The sequence below is a fragment of the Pieris napi genome, chromosome 3 (assembly GCF_905475465.1).
Source record: "Pieris napi chromosome 3, ilPieNapi1.2, whole genome shotgun sequence".
Classification (NCBI taxonomy): domain Eukaryota; kingdom Metazoa; phylum Arthropoda; class Insecta; order Lepidoptera; family Pieridae; genus Pieris; species Pieris napi.
The window spans coordinates 12,194,128-12,213,309 of record NC_062236.1 but is presented as its reverse complement, the minus strand read 5'-3'; the positions used below and the strand labels follow the sequence as shown (position 1 = coordinate 12,213,309).

General features: G+C 33.5%; 1 protein-coding gene across 3 annotated transcripts in view; it reads left to right on the top strand.

Annotated features, from left to right (window-relative positions):
- The first annotated feature begins 93 nt into the window (after positions 1-93).
- Positions 94-19,182, top strand: part of LOC125063141 (neurogenic locus Notch protein) — a 126,558-nt gene continuing 107,469 nt past the window's right edge. For all 3 annotated transcript variants that reach the window (XM_047669388.1, XM_047669389.1, XM_047669387.1), the window contains exon 1: positions 94-428. In XM_047669388.1, the coding sequence (XP_047525344.1) occupies positions 326-428 (103 nt within the window). In that variant the 5' untranslated portion in view covers positions 94-325. The remainder of the gene's footprint in view (positions 429-19,182) is intronic.

Genomic DNA, 19,182 nt, shown 5'->3' with positions numbered 1-19,182 from the left:
TTTACCCTTTAAATTTGAAATTCTTGCAAGCTGCTCGCACGCACACAAGCTTTTCGTCCGCCATTTTGATTAACCGTACGCTATGTATTTACGAACAAAGCCGTCAGATGCGAGCGGGACGCGGGTGCGCGTGATCATACCGGACGTTATATCGACTTAAACGTGTTTTACCGCTAAAATGACCAAAACAAGAGTGTTTTCAACCTAACAACAGTTCAAAAACAAAATGATGTGTCAGTTCTTACTTTTAGTTCCGTGAAGTGTGCATTATTAAGTGTTTAAACGATAGAAAGGAATAAAACAAATGTGTGTGATCCATGTGTGAATGTTGTGCTCCAAGATGTGGAACTTAATACCGGATTATGGGATTAAACTGTCCATGCTTCTCTTGCTGTCTATGCTAGCAGCGAGGATCCAAAGCGCCGAAGGTTAGTAATATTATTTAGTTATAATTTTAAGGCGAGAGCTTTTGAAAGCGCGTAACATAACCCGTCTATGTTCTGTTGATACGCCGTTGCAGCGAGCTTTGCGTGCGTCGAGTACGATTCTACCTGGCCGCCTTATACCTTGGTTCTCACACTAGTACTTGTGTAACTAGTCGTTTTAAAAACGGGAGTGAAGTCTCATCGTGTTTTTATACATTTTAATTACACTGCCTCCGCTAGTGGTTACAATATTAATTACTAAGCTAAGCTGTAAACCAGCTTTCATTTTGCGCGTTGTTAACAATACATATAACATAAATTGTATCGCTATAGGTATTATGATGTTTAAACTAACGTTTAATTTTCTTAAACTTAATAATTATATTTTGTAAATGTACGGTAGGCAAATACTTTTGATATTACATTGATTTTCAACGCTTATAATTAAATTTAGCATTCTAGTATCTGTATAGGGGTCAATTCTGAAGACATAACGTATTATCAAGGACATTAAAAGCATTAGATTTTAAAGATAAGAACAACAGTTCAATTCTAAAACACGCATACGAGCGTCTATGTAAGAACAGAATACAAATCGTAGCATTCTCTGCTTTTGTATTCCAAACACTTACACACGATTTCTGTACCCGAGTCTTAGGCTTGTCTTTTTGAATATTGAACAGGAAAATGGTTATTTTATTTTGTTAAAGATAGCTTATGTATGGGAGAAAGTGGATGTTTTAGGATTCGTGCGGCGTTATAGTAACTTGGCACATAGCTTTCTACGTTATAAATGTTATTAAAGTCGAAGTAAACTTTTTTCCAGATACACTTTAGAACGCTGTTGAATCTTCAATTATTTAGTTACCATTAACTGTAAGTTACACAAGAAACTGTAGATGTATTAGGTTAAAATGTATAAGTGTGTTCGAGTTAAGGTTCTGTCAGAACAACACTTAACAATTCAAATCCAATTCAACATTTTGTTATTAGTTCCACAAGAAAAGCGACACTTCAACTCAATTCCCTTAATTAGTATACTATGGCCTATTTTTAATGAATAGCATTCTATTCCCACTTCGCATTCGGCTAACGGTCCTCACCTCCTACTTACATAATCAACATACTGATAATTGGAAATAAATTGCAACCTGTTTAAAAATCCCGTCGTGTTGGGTTACAACGAAACGTTATGCTTGTTGAACAAACATGGCTGTCCAATTTAAAAACAATCTCAATTATTGTTCAATTGTCCGCTGTCAGCAACTGGGGACACAGTTTATACATTTGCAAAAAGACGTTTGACAATTAACATTTTCTGCGACAACAACAATTACTATAACCAAATACCTGGTTTCGGCGTAGTGAAGTAAATTTTGTCAAAAAATTTAATTTGTTTTTGATTCGTAACAGACGTTACATTTAAGCGCTATAAAAAACGTTATGCATGACAATATGCGCAGAATTGGCCATGTGTGCTTGTCCTTGTGCCCCTATCGAGCAAAAAAAAAATAAAGGGCCGCCATTATAGCCGTATTGTGCTCGGGCGGTATCCTCAATTCAGAGTTGCCAGGGGCGAATATTTGCGCTTTGGTTTTTTTATTAAATAATTGGCTTTATTAAAATAGCAAATCGTTTTAAACTACTTAAAATATGTTTTATTATAACCGAAACTTTAGACCCATATTTGTATTTGAATGTTTTATGATAGAATATTTAAATTGATATGTGAATAGAATAAATATGATATTATTATTTAAATATTTATACCATTTGCATAACTAGCTTAGTTTAGATTTTTTAATAGAATTTGCCTGCTTTTGACTTCAGTTCCAAAGATGGTTGAAAATTTAATTTAAATAAATATTAGTTTCCATAATTACATAGATAACGACAAGTTTCTCATCCACAAGACTTAAAAATCTTTGTCGAAGTTCACATTTACTACGATCTAACCAATTGCAACAACTTATATATAATATATAGATTCTACCTTCATTAAGTTTAATAAAAAATAAACATATATAACGTTTAAACGCTAGTGCTCATAGATTTATATTATGTACAGGGATAACCAAAATGCATAGTGTAACTTAAATGTAATAGTGTAAGGATTCGTTGCCTAATGTATGTTGTGTGTAAAGTACAAAATGTAATTGTTTTTGCGTCAAATAAAGTGTTTTTTGAAGTGAAACTTCTTTTGGTGCATGAGGGTAAACTTTTTACGGATGAAACGCAATAATAATATGTAATATTAGTGTCACGAAAATGTGCAGCGTTTTTGTCAAAGAAAAGGGGGTGAGAAGGGAAAAACCTTATAGAAATTCTATTTTTAAATTAAAATTTCGTAAAGAGAATTTATGAAATATTAGTAGGTATTTTATATTAAAATAATTTATTGCAATCACAAATGACGAATTGTAAATTAAAATGACACGTGTTTTTATTATCGAAGAAATAAATAAAAAAGTTAATATTTTTAATTTGTATTAAATTCCTAACATATCTTCCTTTTTCTCTCCCTCCAAGTCTCGGAATTCTAAATTTTTTTATTAGTATAAATATGAACACGACGTAAAATTTAACTTGCCTTAAAATACGGCAAACAAACATGGCTAACGTTTGACCAGTTTCAACAAGTTCTTGTATATAAGTATAAATGAAATAGACTAACTGTTGAATTCATAAATTTCTTCACGTCATTCTTAACAAGTGTATATTTAACCCTAGTCGCCTAACGCGTATAAATCCTAAGTGAGTCGCCAATTTCTCACTTATTTAGCATTTGAAGACTTTATATCAAACCAATTTGAACCTTATGTCCCTAGCATAAAGCTTTATAAGTTTTCTCCTTTCCGTCAATTGAACATTACTGGAATCTTATTCCTCACTGATCGTGGAAGTGTCGACAACGAAGTTGGTGTAGAATTTCAAAATATAAATTATTATAAATATATTTTATGCGAAAGCTTTTACACACAAATCTTCCCAGACTTTATTATTTTTTCTACTATTATTATTACATTATTTTTCTTTTTTTGTTTCTGAGGCGAAAACTGTTGTTGTCTCTGGCACAATGACCAGCTCTGTGGATGTATGCTCCACAGCATAATGCTGAGTAAAGGCCAGTTACAACCACAACGCACACACATTACACACTTAAAATTTACCTTATTCCTTATTTTCCCATAATTGTTCGTTATTTTTGAAGTTATACTTCTTTAGGCGCGTTATGAAAAATTGATGAGAGTGAAATTTTACGATGCGCGCGCACCGTGACACAAAATTAACAGAATGAAGTTGCCCACGGAAGATGCTACGGCATTGGACATAATTTAAAAACAACATTCGAATAATAATAGAATTTATGTTACACTTAATGTAAGAGAATAATAATAAATATTTATTTATTTAATTTTTCAAATGTAAACTGAACTTTATTGACTATAACGACTCCTTTTCCAGTCTTTGATTATTTAATTGTAATTAATTATTTGCATGCAATCGAAAACTATTTTTAATAATGCCAAAGACGTATAACTTCTTACGCGCGTACATAAGTACACGCACCCTTTTTATTATTATGTATTATTTTGCCTGCCTATATCTATGAAAACAATACACGCTGTTAAAAGAATAATTTAAAGCTATCTAAAACAACGATTTTGAAAAATCTGCCAAGGAAAGATATTCTGTAATTATCACAGCACTTGACGTTATGTGTCAAATGTGACTAATCAGTATTAGAAAAACGGCATTTGAAATACCGGTTGCAATGATCGATTTATGTGCAAAACGATTCAATAAATACCGATTATATTAATGTCCATACTTCCATATAGGGAAGACCACCAGCACTTACTGCTTACGTAATGCCTAATTTAGCCGCTTAATAGTTAAGACGATATAGGCTATATATATCCTGAAAAAACTTATATAAAATTACTAATATATGACTATGTTAGCCCCAGATTTCAATTCTCAATCTATCCATAAGAATAAACAAATAAATCAGCAGCAACGTTTTTAGGTCTGGGCCTCAGATTTCTGAATCTGTCAGTCAATCTATTAGGCAAGTCTCTGCCTGCTGTGCCTGACACACTCCGTGGACTTTTTGGGTCGGTGTTTCACGATGTTTTCCTTCAGTTTCGAGCGAATATTAAATACACACATAGAAAGTCCGGGAATCAAACTTACGACCTCAAGGAACAGAGTCACACGCTGAAGCCACTAGGCCCACACTGCTCATCATAAGCCCAGCCAAATCTGCAAACTATTATATATCTTGGTTATATCTTGATTAAATTGTTGACAAATTGTCTAGCCTTTCAGTGGGATAGAGGAACTGGAATAACAATTCAATCGATTAAAACTGTAGTATATTTAAACAAGTTATATAAAAGTGGAATAAAACCAAAGAGGTCGCATAAAGCTGGAACGTTTCGATAAGTACCAATCAATTGAAATATTAACGATGGCAACCCAAAGATGAAGCGGTAAGGAGTGCACATATAAAAGTTTATTAGATCCTGTATTAACCAATAACGATAAAACTCGAGTTTCATTAATCCTGGCTTATCTTTAACGCTACCTATTCGAGATTTTACTTGTGGATTAAATATATCAGGTTAATTTCTGTACTCAATTTAATAACTGCGGTTCGTAATAAAAACATTTTGCATTGAAATTTTATTGACTATACGGAGAGAAGTTTCGGGTCTTCCGTTTCTTTATACATGACTTCTTACCCATAAAATGAGATGAAATTAATTAGGTTAACTTCGATTTTGTTTCCTTTGGAGTAGAGAATCTTGGGCCGGGGTTCAAGTGCATAGGCGCTTATGAAATATTTAAGTTGGTGCCTAGTAGATAGTACCGGTGACCCCAGAGCTGGTACTTTCCTGGCTCAACGAATAAGTATCGCAATACAGCGAGGAAATGCTGCGTTAAAGGTACACTGCCACAGGGACCAAACTTTTTAAATATGTATTGATTTTCTTTTTTAGTAATTTTTAGTATTACTTTGTAGGTTAATAAAATTTTAATTGATTATAAATATAAAATATATATAAATTTGATAAAAATTAGGTTAACACTTGACAGAAGAGTTAAAACGGACTGATTTAATGAATAATTAACCTTATACAATTTACAATTTTAAATGTTAATATCAAAATTGAGCAGTGGATAGAGGACGTAATGACAAGTATATAAAAGGCAATGCTTAGGTATGGCCATGTAGAACTAATGAATGAGAAGTGGAAAAGACAGTCATACATACGAGGCAACCGTGGGTGGTGAAGGCAGGTTGGGCAGGGTAGGCAAATCCAGGAAGATTAGGGTAGAAGAGAAGTTAGAAGTACCCATAACAAACGAGCATGCATGAATGATGGTGGACTGTAGCAAGAGATCCGTGGTCTCCTACCCCTGGGAAAAAGGCGCGTAGATATAAATAAATAAATAATAAAACATGGATATTATTCAACACAGCAGCTATAAAAAAATATAGGGGCGTCAATAAAACCTTTTGAGGTTATGTTACGACACGAAGATGTTTTTTATTATGTATGGGAAAAATAAGTTTTCTCATGCGAAAGTGCGCTATTGTATTTTAATATATGTTCGTTAGCCATTTTTGTATGTTGTAAATTATGTTTTTCAATAGTTAATTGCGCGGGAATGATTCCGTTGCGGTTATTGATTTCTTGCTTATGATACTATATATATGTATGATACATGTTTCGTTTGATTTTGACAGAAGATTGAAGATTGAGAAATTGTTTTAATTGTTTTTGAAGTCGTTAGAAATGCCGTAATTATCCGCTTGATTATACGTATACATTGTTGTGTATTTAGTTTTATTCATCGTTATACAATCTTTTTCAACGATACCGACATCTAATCGCCATCCATTTTGGTCAAGCCAAACCCGACACCAAACCAGTCCTGCATCCGCGGTCGTGTTTGCGTAAGCGCAGAGCAAACACGCCGAGATAAGGCCAGGTAACATTTGTGGAGGCACTGAAGTTAGAAATATGAATAATCTTTTCATTCTTAAGAAAGTTGTCTAAGACCTAAAAAGTTATGCGTGAGGTACAGGAGGCTGATCACCTACTTGCCTATTAGATTGACAAATGATCATGAATACAATTGTGGCCCAGACCGAAAAAAATAAAGGTTGTAGGTAGCGCTACAGTTTTTTTTTACGCCTTTAATATAACCAAACTATATGCTGTAGCCTGTATGTAGTATTGTAGCATATATAATGCTTACCCTGAAGGCTTAAGTGCGAACACATAGTATAAACATTACGTTTTCGATACGATTATCTGGAAAGACCACAGAGTATAATCTTTCGTTTTAGTACATAATATTATAAATTAAAATTTGTAACACACAAATATACAGTATTTACAATATTCTTATCTTACATAGTAATAATAATTAAATATTGATAAATAGAAAAGAAAACAAATTAAATAAGTTCCATATATTTTTTAATACACTTCCTCTCTAGGAAAGCACCAGCTCTGGGGTCACCGGTACTATCTACCAGGCGCCAACTTAAATCTTTAATTACCTGTGCACTTGAACCCCACGGCCCATGAGCCTCTACTGCGAAGGGAACAAAATCAGTCAGGCCTAGGTGGTGGTGTATTTGGCCAATCATTGCTGTGAAGATGGAGCAATAGCTGAGTCTCCTTCTCAAATGGATAGCTGCATTTTCTGTATGCAACTCTTGTTAACTTCAGTTCCTGTGTGAATAAATATTATTTTTGGTTATCAGGATAAGATCTTAGACTTTTTTATTATATAACATGAGGCTGGCTGAGTTGAGTGATACTGTCGCCTATAGACATATTGCCAGAGGACTCGCATGTGCGTTGCCGGACTTATAAGAATTGATACGTTCTTTTCTTAAAGGACCTTTCCTTTCTTTACATAGTTAATATTACAAGTATACTTCAAGTTACCCCCCACTATGCAATCCTGGGTTCAGTTTAAAAATAAATTGTATCCTTATGTAGTGAATATTACCTGTGGCAACTGTTATTATTAATCTGTGGTATCCCGAGAAACGCTGGGAAGTGTTTACACAGTGTGTGTGAGTTATCGGTCAGTTTGCTTTAACAATAAGCTGCGCTTGCGCCGCTGTCACGAACCACAAACATTTTTGAAATGTTAGAGATAGGGTGACATGTTCTTATCCAAGCTTATAATAATTTAATAATACTTATTCTCTATATTCAGTTTCACGCTCAACAAAAGGTGATGGAAGGTGGTGATAAAAATTATACGTAAGACAATAGAAATATTAATGAAAACATTTTTTTTTTGTTAAGAAATTTAGTTAAGCCCGGCAACGCACTCGCGAGTCAACAGCGTGGCTGTAGATGCGTGCGTCCTGTTTGTCCTATTGAAATCGTTTTAGCGGTTTTTGTGAAAGCGGTATTCCATAAAATTGATAAAAAACGGATTGTACAGTAATGGGATAGGTCAACATTTGAGCTTTTATCATCTCGGAGCGGGTCATCGGTTCGATTCCCACGTATCATGTATCCAAATTGTATTGTATTGATAACTCTGAGAGCTAATATTCAAACTTTCAAATTTCTTTAATTTAGGATTAATTTACCCTGATTTTGAGGGTAAAATTTTGTTCGACTTATTGACTGGATTAGTCCAATATGTTTTTGAAATTCGGCACTCATATTAACATAGTGTTTTGGATTCCAAAGCGTGAAAAATCCATTCCACTATATAGTGCCAGCCATTACGCCAGACCGTACATAGTAAAAAAAATATAATCGCAAAGTGATGGAAAACATCGTGAGGAAAAGGATTTTCATGTTTTCAGATATACAAATATATATTAAAATTAAAAATTAAATTAGGGGCGCTACAAACTTTTTAGGTCTGGGCCTCAGATGTCTGTATCTGTTTCATCATCATTTATCACGACATTTGACACGCCGTCGACTAGTCGTCGATGTTTTTACTGTTGGAGCGAATGTTAAATGCGCACATAGAAAGAAAGTCCATTGGTGCACAGCCGGGGCTCGAACCTACTACCTCAGGGAAGAGAGTTACATGCTTAAGCCTCTAGGCTAAACTGCTCTACATGTATTCTATAAATAAATACAAAATTAACTATGAGTTAAGATAATTAAAAGCACATAAATATATATTTTCTGCATTTTATCGGCCCACGCAGTTAAACCAATAAACTGTATCGTATATTTCAATTTACTGTTCCATGAGTAGGTCAGCTTGCGGTGTCTCGGTCCTTGATGTTATCTAAAATTAATTCAACAAGGCCTTAATTGCATTATATTTTATGTGAAATGCATTGTTGTACGCCGAAAGTGCACTAAGTAGCTGCCGGTGTAGTAAACCGAACATTTCCTGAACATGCCGAACAGTATTTGATATTGAATGATGTTTTGTGTCTTGCTGTTATCATTAAATGATAACGTTAATTAAAAACTACAAGAACAAATGTACGCCACAGGGACCAAATTTCTTTTAATATTCTATTTATTCATTTTTAATTATTAATTGAAACAATTATACAGAAAACGTCAAAATTCTACACATAGTTCGCGCTTAGTCTTGATTTTGAATCTTAGGCTTAACGAGTCGAGACTTAACTATCCCCATATGTTAGTAGGTACTTTGAGATGTCATTGAAGAATCGTAGAAAATTAATTGTGTAATTATATATCGTGTAAAGGTATTTAAGAATCATATCTATATATATAAAAATGAAACCCGTTTTCCGTTGTCACGACATAACATGAAAACGCCTTGACCGATTTGTCTGATTCTTTTTTTATAATATTCCTTGAAGTACGAGGATGGTGCTTACGGAGAGAAAAATAAAAAAAATTGAGTGGAAAAGTCTAAAAACAACACTTTTCTATATTCCCATGCAAAATATTCGTAATAATATTTAAAGGCAATTTGAACTTTAATACCATATCATAAAGTTCAAGTGTTACTGGAGGGGTTCAGGGAAGGTAAAGTTTTATTTTTTGACATAATATATTTGTTGTATTATCAACTTTATTTTTTTTATCTTACTAGCTAGACCGGTGTCCCGTATAGCAGAATAAGTATTAAAAAAAAATAAAGAATCGACTGTTAGGCGGTACGATGTTCGCCAGGCCAGCTAGTATAATATATTATTATTATACATAATATAAAGTACTATTTCGCTTTAGAAAGGTTAAGAATATTTGATTGTTAAGTGTAACGGTATAATCAAGAACACATTACTGATCATGCCATCAATCACGAGGTACAGCGAAACAAAGAAATGTGCTTTTGTCTAGAGCTTTTGTATTGCGATATAGCTTGTTCGCTATTAATCGGTATTGTCTTGGGTTCGATTTCTAGAAACAAAATCGCACGGCACTGTGATTAATCACATATAAACGTTACTTTAAGCAATATTGTGATTGTTTTTCAATTTTGCATATAAACGAAACCTTTTTTGTGCCTATCACCACCTAAGCTTTTCTATAATGGCTAGGCCTAAGTAATATACATAATTTTTAATATAAAAAAACTGAATTGTTTTAACGAAATACAGTAAATTTTAAAACACAGTGAAAATCTGAATACCAAATAAATTGAATTAATTTTCGTATATCCCCCCTTAACAATCAAATTGCCCCCATGTGGGGCTTGGGCCCGTTGGTAAACACTGATTTAGACAGTACATATTACTACATGTTCCAAATTTTATTCATTTAACCGACCACACAAGCGTCGAGACGGTGCGCCCTACTTGGTAATTATTTCATAATCCAATTAGACCTGTGGCCTTTGGAAGTGATATGCAAATTTGAGCTTTAGTATTTGGAAATTAATGTCAAATTTAAGAATTTTCATCTCAGCGTAGATTGCTATTTACACCTGCGTTTAACCTCTGAACGTTGTATTAATGTAATGAGAAAACATAAATTGTTTAAATATATTATCATCACAATATTAGATATTCTGAACGTTAAGGCAAGCTTACTGCTGCAAATGCTGGTAGCATTGTAGAACCCGCTGCCCACTGAGGTATTTCCGAACCAATTCGACTTAAGGTCCTTCAAGAAAAGAGCGAGAGAAGCCCATAGGCTGGAAGCTTCGAGAGCAGTGCTCTGTGCCACACCCGATCGAAGGCTTTCGCTATGTCCAAACTAACCGCTAGCGCCTCCCCCTTGGACTCAATTGCCTCTGCCCATCTATGTGAAAGGTATACAAGAAGGTCACCAGCCGAACGACCACGACGAAAGCCGTATTGATAATCGCTAATCAGCTGGTGGCCCTCTAGATACCTCAAGAGCTGACAATTATTAAAAGGCCGGCAACGCACTCGCGAGCCCTCTGGCATTGAGTGTCCATGGATATCACTTAACATCACGAGAGCCCCCTGCCCCTGTTCTATAAAAAATGCTTTATGTCTGGCAATAGTTCACGGCTACAAATAAGTTAATATTACGCCTACATAATTGTAAATCACCTTTATATATTCCTAATGGTCATAATAACCCTGTCCTCACTTTGGTGAAAGGGTCATATTTCACAGTCTATTACCATAACATCGTCTTAATTATACTGGATTTAAGATGGACTTTCTAAATTTCGATATTTCATATATATTGAAAATAATATCAATTATTGTGTAATAACCTTTATTTCCAACACACAAATATACTGTTTTTACATAGTAAAAATAATTAAAAACTTATAAATAAAAAATTAAGATCAATAAAAGTTAGGTCCCCGTGGCAGTGTAGCTTTAAGACAGCATTTCGGCGCTGTATTGCGATACTTATTTAGCGAGAAAAGCACCAGCTCTGGGGTCACCGGTACTATCTAAATCTTTAAGTTTAATCTTCATCGTTAATATTTAATCAATCTAGTATGGTTTAAAAGCCGGTTACGCAATCGTAAAAGAGTAATAATAATAAATAATAACTATTACGCACAATCTAAACAAAGGACTTGAATAGAGACATTTCCTGTGAAAATCTTATATAGGCAATTTAATTAAATCGCTTTGCCTATATTTGAATGGAAATCTCCATTTACGTTCACAATAACTACTTCACGACTTCTATAATGTAATGACGAGTGCTGTACAGTTATCCATTGTTATTTTATTGCAAATTCTGCTATATAAATATATAAATAATAAATATACTTCAAATTTTCTATGGGCTTATATTAAGAACGTAGTTAATTTATTAATTCAATAGAACATCATCGTGTTAAACATTATTAATAGTAATTAAATTAAATTCCAGCGTTTCATAGCCATAGCGACTAATATTTATTATGGAATGGAAATTAAGGATAAAGAAATAAAAAAAACGTATGTGTACTAATATGTACACGTGTCTTCTTTGGCGTAACAAGATAAAAATCTTTTCAAAAATTGTTTTCTACGTTTGTAGAAAAAACGACACTAACAATAGAAAAAGGTATTTAATACATTGAAAGATTTATTAGAATCTAGTCAAAGTTTATTTAAACATCACAAAAATTAAAATGTTGACTATAGCTAACTTCAGGGTGTCGGTTTTGTGTGACGGTGTGCGCGCGCATCGTAAAAATTTACTCTCATAATTTTTCCCTAACGCGCCAAAAGGAGTATATCTTCAAAAGGCTTTATTTTTATTAATTACATGTTCTTAAGAATAAAAATAATATTCATATTTCTAACTTCAGTGTGGTTATAAGTATACTAACAACATTTGACAAGGAATCATCTGGAGCAGGGACAATCTGTTTCCATCGATTTCAGTCCAGCGCGTCTCTTATTCTCTTGATCACTTGATCGGTCCATCTGGTTGGTGAACGGCCACGTGATTTGCCTTGTGTCCAACCACGATCAGTTTCTCCAAGTTCTCATCGCCTCGGCGCCTCGTCAGCTATTAGTGTTGTAATATTTTTGAGGGAGAGCTTTATAATTGAACAATTGCGTGACTGATCAAGGAGAAAGCTCGAATTGAACGCACGCCACCTCCCGTCTTTTATGGGAAATTAATAATTGATATGAATTAGGTTAGCCTAGCGGTCTTATTAGGTGTCCATTATGTGAGGGGTATCAGGTTTGATTCCCGGTTGGAGTGCAAGTTTATTTAACTTTAAATTTGTTTGCATTTGTTTTGTACGGTACCGGGCGAATGTTTAAACCGTACTTGGCTTCGAATTTTCAAGGTATGCAAAGGGCATCGAACCTAAGACAGGAGACTGAGGATTGGGATGTATGTAACAGTATAGATATATCAACAGGATGGTAGTTGCAAGTGGTTAGAAATTCAACATTCCTTGGTATTAAATTATTAGATTTACTTAAAAGTTATTTATTATAAGCGCATTTAATGTAGGTATAATCAAAAAATATTCCTGTCCCTAGGATAAATTAAATAGGGATTCTATTTAATTTATCTTCATAAATGCAGCTCAGTAATAAATTTGCAACCTTAAAAAACTTAATATTTTAATAACTAAAACTTTTTTGCTTTTTATAAAACAAAAACAATGAAACTTGTTCACATCAGAATCTATTTACATACAAAATTGAAATATTTCGACAGCATATTGAATGCGGAGGGCAATTTATCCAAAAAGCCTAGTCTCGACACGCGATCTGACTCATGGTTTCTCAGAAACCGGATATTATTTTTTTATTTTGAAGTAACTGTTCCCGACATTGATTGTTGGAACGATTTTGTGTCGACTTTTTAAATAAAGCATTGTGATGTTTAATCTTTACTAAACATTAGCAGTGGTACTCAGAGTCATTTATTTATTTATTTATACGTCCTAAAACAATATGTATGCCTAAACACCACAAAATTTAACACACATACAATAAATTATATTAGAACATACGTAGTCTAAAAATAAAAAAATAATAATATGTAAAAAGTTGCTTAAGTAGCGGTTAGTTTAGTTTTACCCTACATATTTTTGAGTAATAAGTTCACTATATCCAAAAGTTTTGATCTTAAGTTAGTTAGAATAACGTTCATAGTTATTTAAAATACGAATAATAAAAAAAAAGTATGAATGTCTCTTTTCATCCAACCGTAAACACAATTTGTAAAAAAGAGACGGAAGCATTGAAGCATTTCATTTACTAATAAAGTTCCATAGGGAATTTAAGCCACCAAATAATATTAAAGTATGCATATTAAACAGCAGTGCAAAGATGGTAACATCAAATGCATAATCTCGTCGCGCGCCGAGCACCTGCGCAGACGCACCCGGTGCAATCTCAGCGGGTAGGGCGCAGGTATACGGGATACTATTATGAAGGACGCCGGTCGTAAAATTTTGAAACTAACGAAATGTTTAGTTCATTTAGTTATTCAACACATTTTAAGTCACAAACAATTATTGAATGTGTTTAATTATTTAGTTATATGAATTTTGTATGTATGTACTTTGAGTGATCATTCGACAATCGTTTCGTATATTTTTGTATTTGTTGAACTGAGTTAATAAAGTAGGTACTGTATTGTCAGCGATGCAGTTCGCGTGTATGTTTTATGATGAATGAAACTCAAATGTGTGTTGAAATATGTATTTTTAGAAACATTATTTAGAGTTTCTTATTTTACTTGAAAACAATCACTTTTATCCTATTTCTTTTATAAACCAAAATGTTCTAAAAAAAACTTCGACTCAAAATATAAATGACAAGCCAAAACTAGCGTCTTTTCCACAGACTAATAAACAAATTAAATGAAACGGTCAACACATAATTAATAATCTAAAGAATCTTATCTCAGAAATAAAATTATTCATATAGGTATGTTATAAGACTTTTCTCTTTGTATAATATTATATAAACTATATTAGGGGGCTTTGCCAAAATAGGGCTCACAGATACCTAGAAGAAGGAGATAGAAATATAAATGTATTTAAGTGTAAAAGAATATGAAATAATAATAATTATTATATAAAATACCACGCATGGTTTATCCAATGATTGCAGACATTTCTAAGTGATGGCCTTCTCTGTCCGTTAACCCGATTTATTTTGTATTAACAACTAAGCCATACTCTTAAATTGTCCGTTTGAAGCCACACATTAATGTCCGCTACTTCAATCGTGACTGCTCGGTAGCGGTGCAATTCCCTCGCACACCAGATGTTAAAGCCCGGTAATTATTGTACGAATGTATCATTATCACTGAATTGTAAAGTATCTATTTTTCTCGTCAACTGTCTTGGGTATATTGCTAAATTCAAGAAGGTTCTCTTGGGTGTTGTAATCTGTTTTTTTTTCTGTATTAGGGAGCGTTCAAGTATTACGTCACGCAATCTTTGGAGATTATTGACCCCCCCCCCCCCATGTAACACGCCTTAACGTTTTTCTGTACCCATTAGTAAAACGTTTCGTGACCATCCAGTGACTCTTTATACCTAAAAGTTACCATTATGTGGTGTAAAGTACTGGAAAGTCGAAAATAATATTAACAATAACGCGTAATTCAAATTCCGCCCCGCATCGTAACGTTTTACAATAGGAACGTTCTCTTAGCTGCCCCGCGCCTTTAGATTTTATTTGGCCTACCTTTTTGGTGGCTATGTCGCAGCCAACTAGCTTAGTTAGCCGTTCAATCAACAGCCTAGCCTCTTAACTAAACAGGACCGTTTAACTAGCGGCCTGAAAGATATTGAGGCTAGCTAAATGCAAAGCAATAAGTACAATGGAAGAGTAGTGACAATTGAACATTTTGCTATGCTACCAAAATTTGGCTTTGGGCCAAATTCTCAATAAAAACCTTCCCCAGTCACATTGGGATAGCCGTCTTCAAGTACTTAGCAAGATATTTTGCGATTCATTTTTTTATATATATACAGATAAACTTAACTCAAACCCGAGTGAATACTAAAAATTCCTGCAGAGAAATGTAAAACACACACAAAGTGTTCCTTAAAACTACTCAACCTAAACGGTTAAAGATTTATAACTCAAAAACAATCGCAAAAAAGGTTATTGAAACTTAAGAGCAGGTAATGAGTTGATTTTATGATGCTCTCCAATCAATGGAAGGATGTCCTTCCGGTACTTGCAAGTGGGTTTGTAAACATCGTCAATTTACTTTGAAAATCGTCGTGAGCTTCACTCGAATATCACTGAGGGGTTAAGTCTTGTAAAAATATTCAAATAGACGTGCGACGCCAGTTTTTATCAATAACTATTGTTTGATTTATGATTGATACCACAAATGTTTGCCAATAAAGATTGTTGAATATTGTAATCGTTAAAACTCGTCACGTGTAATATACAGCTTTGTATATATAATATATGTAAACTAAAACAAATACAACTAAACTACATCTTAACATAGAATGAAAGTGGGCGCGAAGATTTTTGGAATATACAAACTTTTTTAGTTAATGTAAAACTAAACCCCAAATTAATAATAAAAGAAAACTTACCCCTTACAAAAGAATATTGATTTCACAAAATCCGGCAACGCACTTGCAAACCTTCTGGCAATGTCTGTCCATGGGCAGTATCACTTAACACCAGGCGAGCCTCCTGCCCGCTTGCGTCCTGTAACATAAAAAAAACACACGAAAACAATTTATATAAAATAAAAACGGCAAATACACGGCAATTTCCGTCCGTATATTTTGTTCCCCACCCCAACATATTATAGCCCAATATATAACAAATATACAGAGAGAAATATGAATAGAATAAACAAATTAATTTTTGTCAAACATATCAAAACCTTCGATTTTTGATATATTTGCGTACAACACAAAGATAGCCATTCTCCCACGGTCCACTTCCGTATGACATGTCGAGACTTGAACCCACTATCGCTTCCGCCGGACACCGCAACTACTGATACTTGTCATATCGTCTGATCCACTATACATGTCGGTACTTGTAGAATCTTTTTATCAAAACCAAATTTTTAACCTCTTAATATTTTGACGGATTATTTTTACCCCAAGTAATATTAAAGAGGCGTATGGCTTTGGACCCCTTAAAAAATAAAAAATAAAAATTATTACATGCATTATGTAACGTTAAAATCTTAGAGCCAAAACTATTTAGCTTCTTTCATTCATTTCACAAATCGTGATGTTTTAATTTCTGCATTGTTTTAATAATTATTGCATGGTACACCATTGCCTTGTGATCAAATTATGTAGAAAACAATTTGGAGCTGTTATAATTGACTCGTGACTCGACAAATTTGCCTAAGTTTCAAAGTGATTTGATTCTTAAGCGACCATTGTTTTTTGTTGGTACCTACAAAAAAGTTATATTAGGCGGCATTGACATATATCAGGTATTATTTTATTGTACAGGACTGTTAGTTTGACTCTATTACATATATCTATAACATTTTAAGTTTTGATGATCTTTATAAACAACTAGTGGACCCGACAGACGTTGTCCTGCATGATATTTCAAGCAATTAGTAAACCAAAGTATGAAAGTACCGACTGCAGCGCCATCTGGCGGGCTGATTTGTGAATCTAAACCATTCCCAGATCCCCTTGAACACACACCAAAAATTTCATCAAAATCGGTCCAGTCGTTTGAGAGAAGTTCAGTGACATACACACTCACAGAAGAATTATATATATAAAGAAGATATTCAATAATTTATGGTTTTAGATAAACGCTTTAAATATTTCCGAACCAATTTGACTTAGGGTCCTTCAAGAACAGAGCGTACTAATGCGAGCCTTCTGACTATGTGAGTGTCCATGGGCGGCGGTTTTTACTTAACATCACATGAGCCTTCCTGCCCGTTTGCTTCCTGTTATATAAAACAAATGTTCCTGGGTTCCATGGCTTACACACTAGCTAGAATAAAAATGATTGTATGTATGATTTTTATCTTATTCTTGCTTAAAATTTAGTCTAATCTATTTCTAGCTAAAGAATAACTAAACCACAAAGGTTTTTGTTGCATAGGTGAATGTGGTCATAACATCAATCAAGAGGAAATAGAGCTTATGTCTTTAAGATATGATTCAAAATTGAATCTACCCTCCTAATCCGGTTAAATTTGGTTTCGAGATGATTAATTAGTATATTCCGCCCAGATCTGGTTTGATATTTATTGACATCATTAGTAAAATAATGATATTTTAGATTCAAGCGTGACGTATGGTTAGACTAAATGTGAAGTTTAATTTTAATTAAGAGGGTAGTCAACAAAATTGTGTTTATAATAAATATTTTTACTATTAATGAAAAATACCTTTATTTGATAAAGTAACATACAAGAAAATATACCATAATAATAAAAGTCAAAGTCAAAAATCAGAGGAAACACAATGTATACTTATGATCGTCAAAAAAAGAAATGTATATGAAATGCTTCTAACTTTACATTTAGTGCCAGTTCTCAAATCAAGGGCGTAGAACGGAAGAGAAGAACTGGCAATAAACTCTCCGCCACTCTTTTTAATCGCCATGTTTTTTTACACATCGTTTGTAAGGAGCTGCAACCATTACACCATGTTACACATGACATCTTAAGTAATTATATACTAACATAAATTAAAAACAAAGACTTGTCCTCTATCAGCAGGAGGCATGGTAAAATATGGTGGGTAGATACTAAAATAAAACCTATTTTTTTTTATTACATATTTTCAATGACCACACCCATTTTATGTTCCGTAATTTAATAACTATACATACTGTTATAGTTATACTTAGTTATACCGTTAAAATATAGCGATTTGTATTACATCTCTCTATAACTTGACCTTTGTCACACCAATAGTACCGGAACACAAATAACGGTGATGTCGTGTCAAAGGTACCTTATGCTCCATAACACTGACATTTTATTCCACTATTTGTTTATATAACAAGATAACGCTTAGATATTTCCTTGTACTAAGAACTGACAAGCTACACAGGTTTTATACATGCGGTAGAATGGTCTTTGATTATATTAAAAAAATCGGCTATAGCTTTGAAAATAATATTTTGGCTACGAAGATTCTAATTTTTGTTTCGCTTATTGCATGTATTGTGGACTAAATTGCAAGCCTAGGTCCATAGAAACTCACAAGTCTTGGGCTCTTATTTATTTATTATTAATAGTAACACCATAATTAAACAAAACACTTAGACAATTAGACTTAGACACATAAACAAGATATATGAAACAGAAAAAGTACACTAATAGACAAAATGAATACTTAATATTTAAAAAAAAATACTAAATTGTTACTGCTAAACAAAGCCAGTCTTCACGCCTCTTCAAATATTTCCAAACATCCTCTTTGGTGAGGTGGAAAATATCATAGTTAGCTAAAACTTCGCAGGCTTAATGGACCGAATTGTTTGACTTTTACACGAAGATTTCTTAAACTTATTACAACTTCTGGTATAAAAAAATTGCTTTGAAATTTACGTTTCAATATTAACAATATTTTAGTGTCTTTCTTGATAGGCTTAAATGTCAATACAAGTGAATTATTTTGAAATGTGTAAGCAGTGTTTGCTGATAGTAAGAATGGTGTTGTTCGTAAATTTCCACGCAATCCATTGTTCTTAAGCGTAAAGGTCAAATAAGCGTATCAGATGAATATTTAGAGGTAAAAGCTCGAGTATTTTCTCGTTTGATAGATAGGCGATTGGACGAATACAGGCCAATAAGTGCCATGGGAATTGAGAACTTTCTAGTAATAAAATCAACGTCAATAACACCCAAATGTTAAATAAATTATGCCTTGTTTATTATTAAAA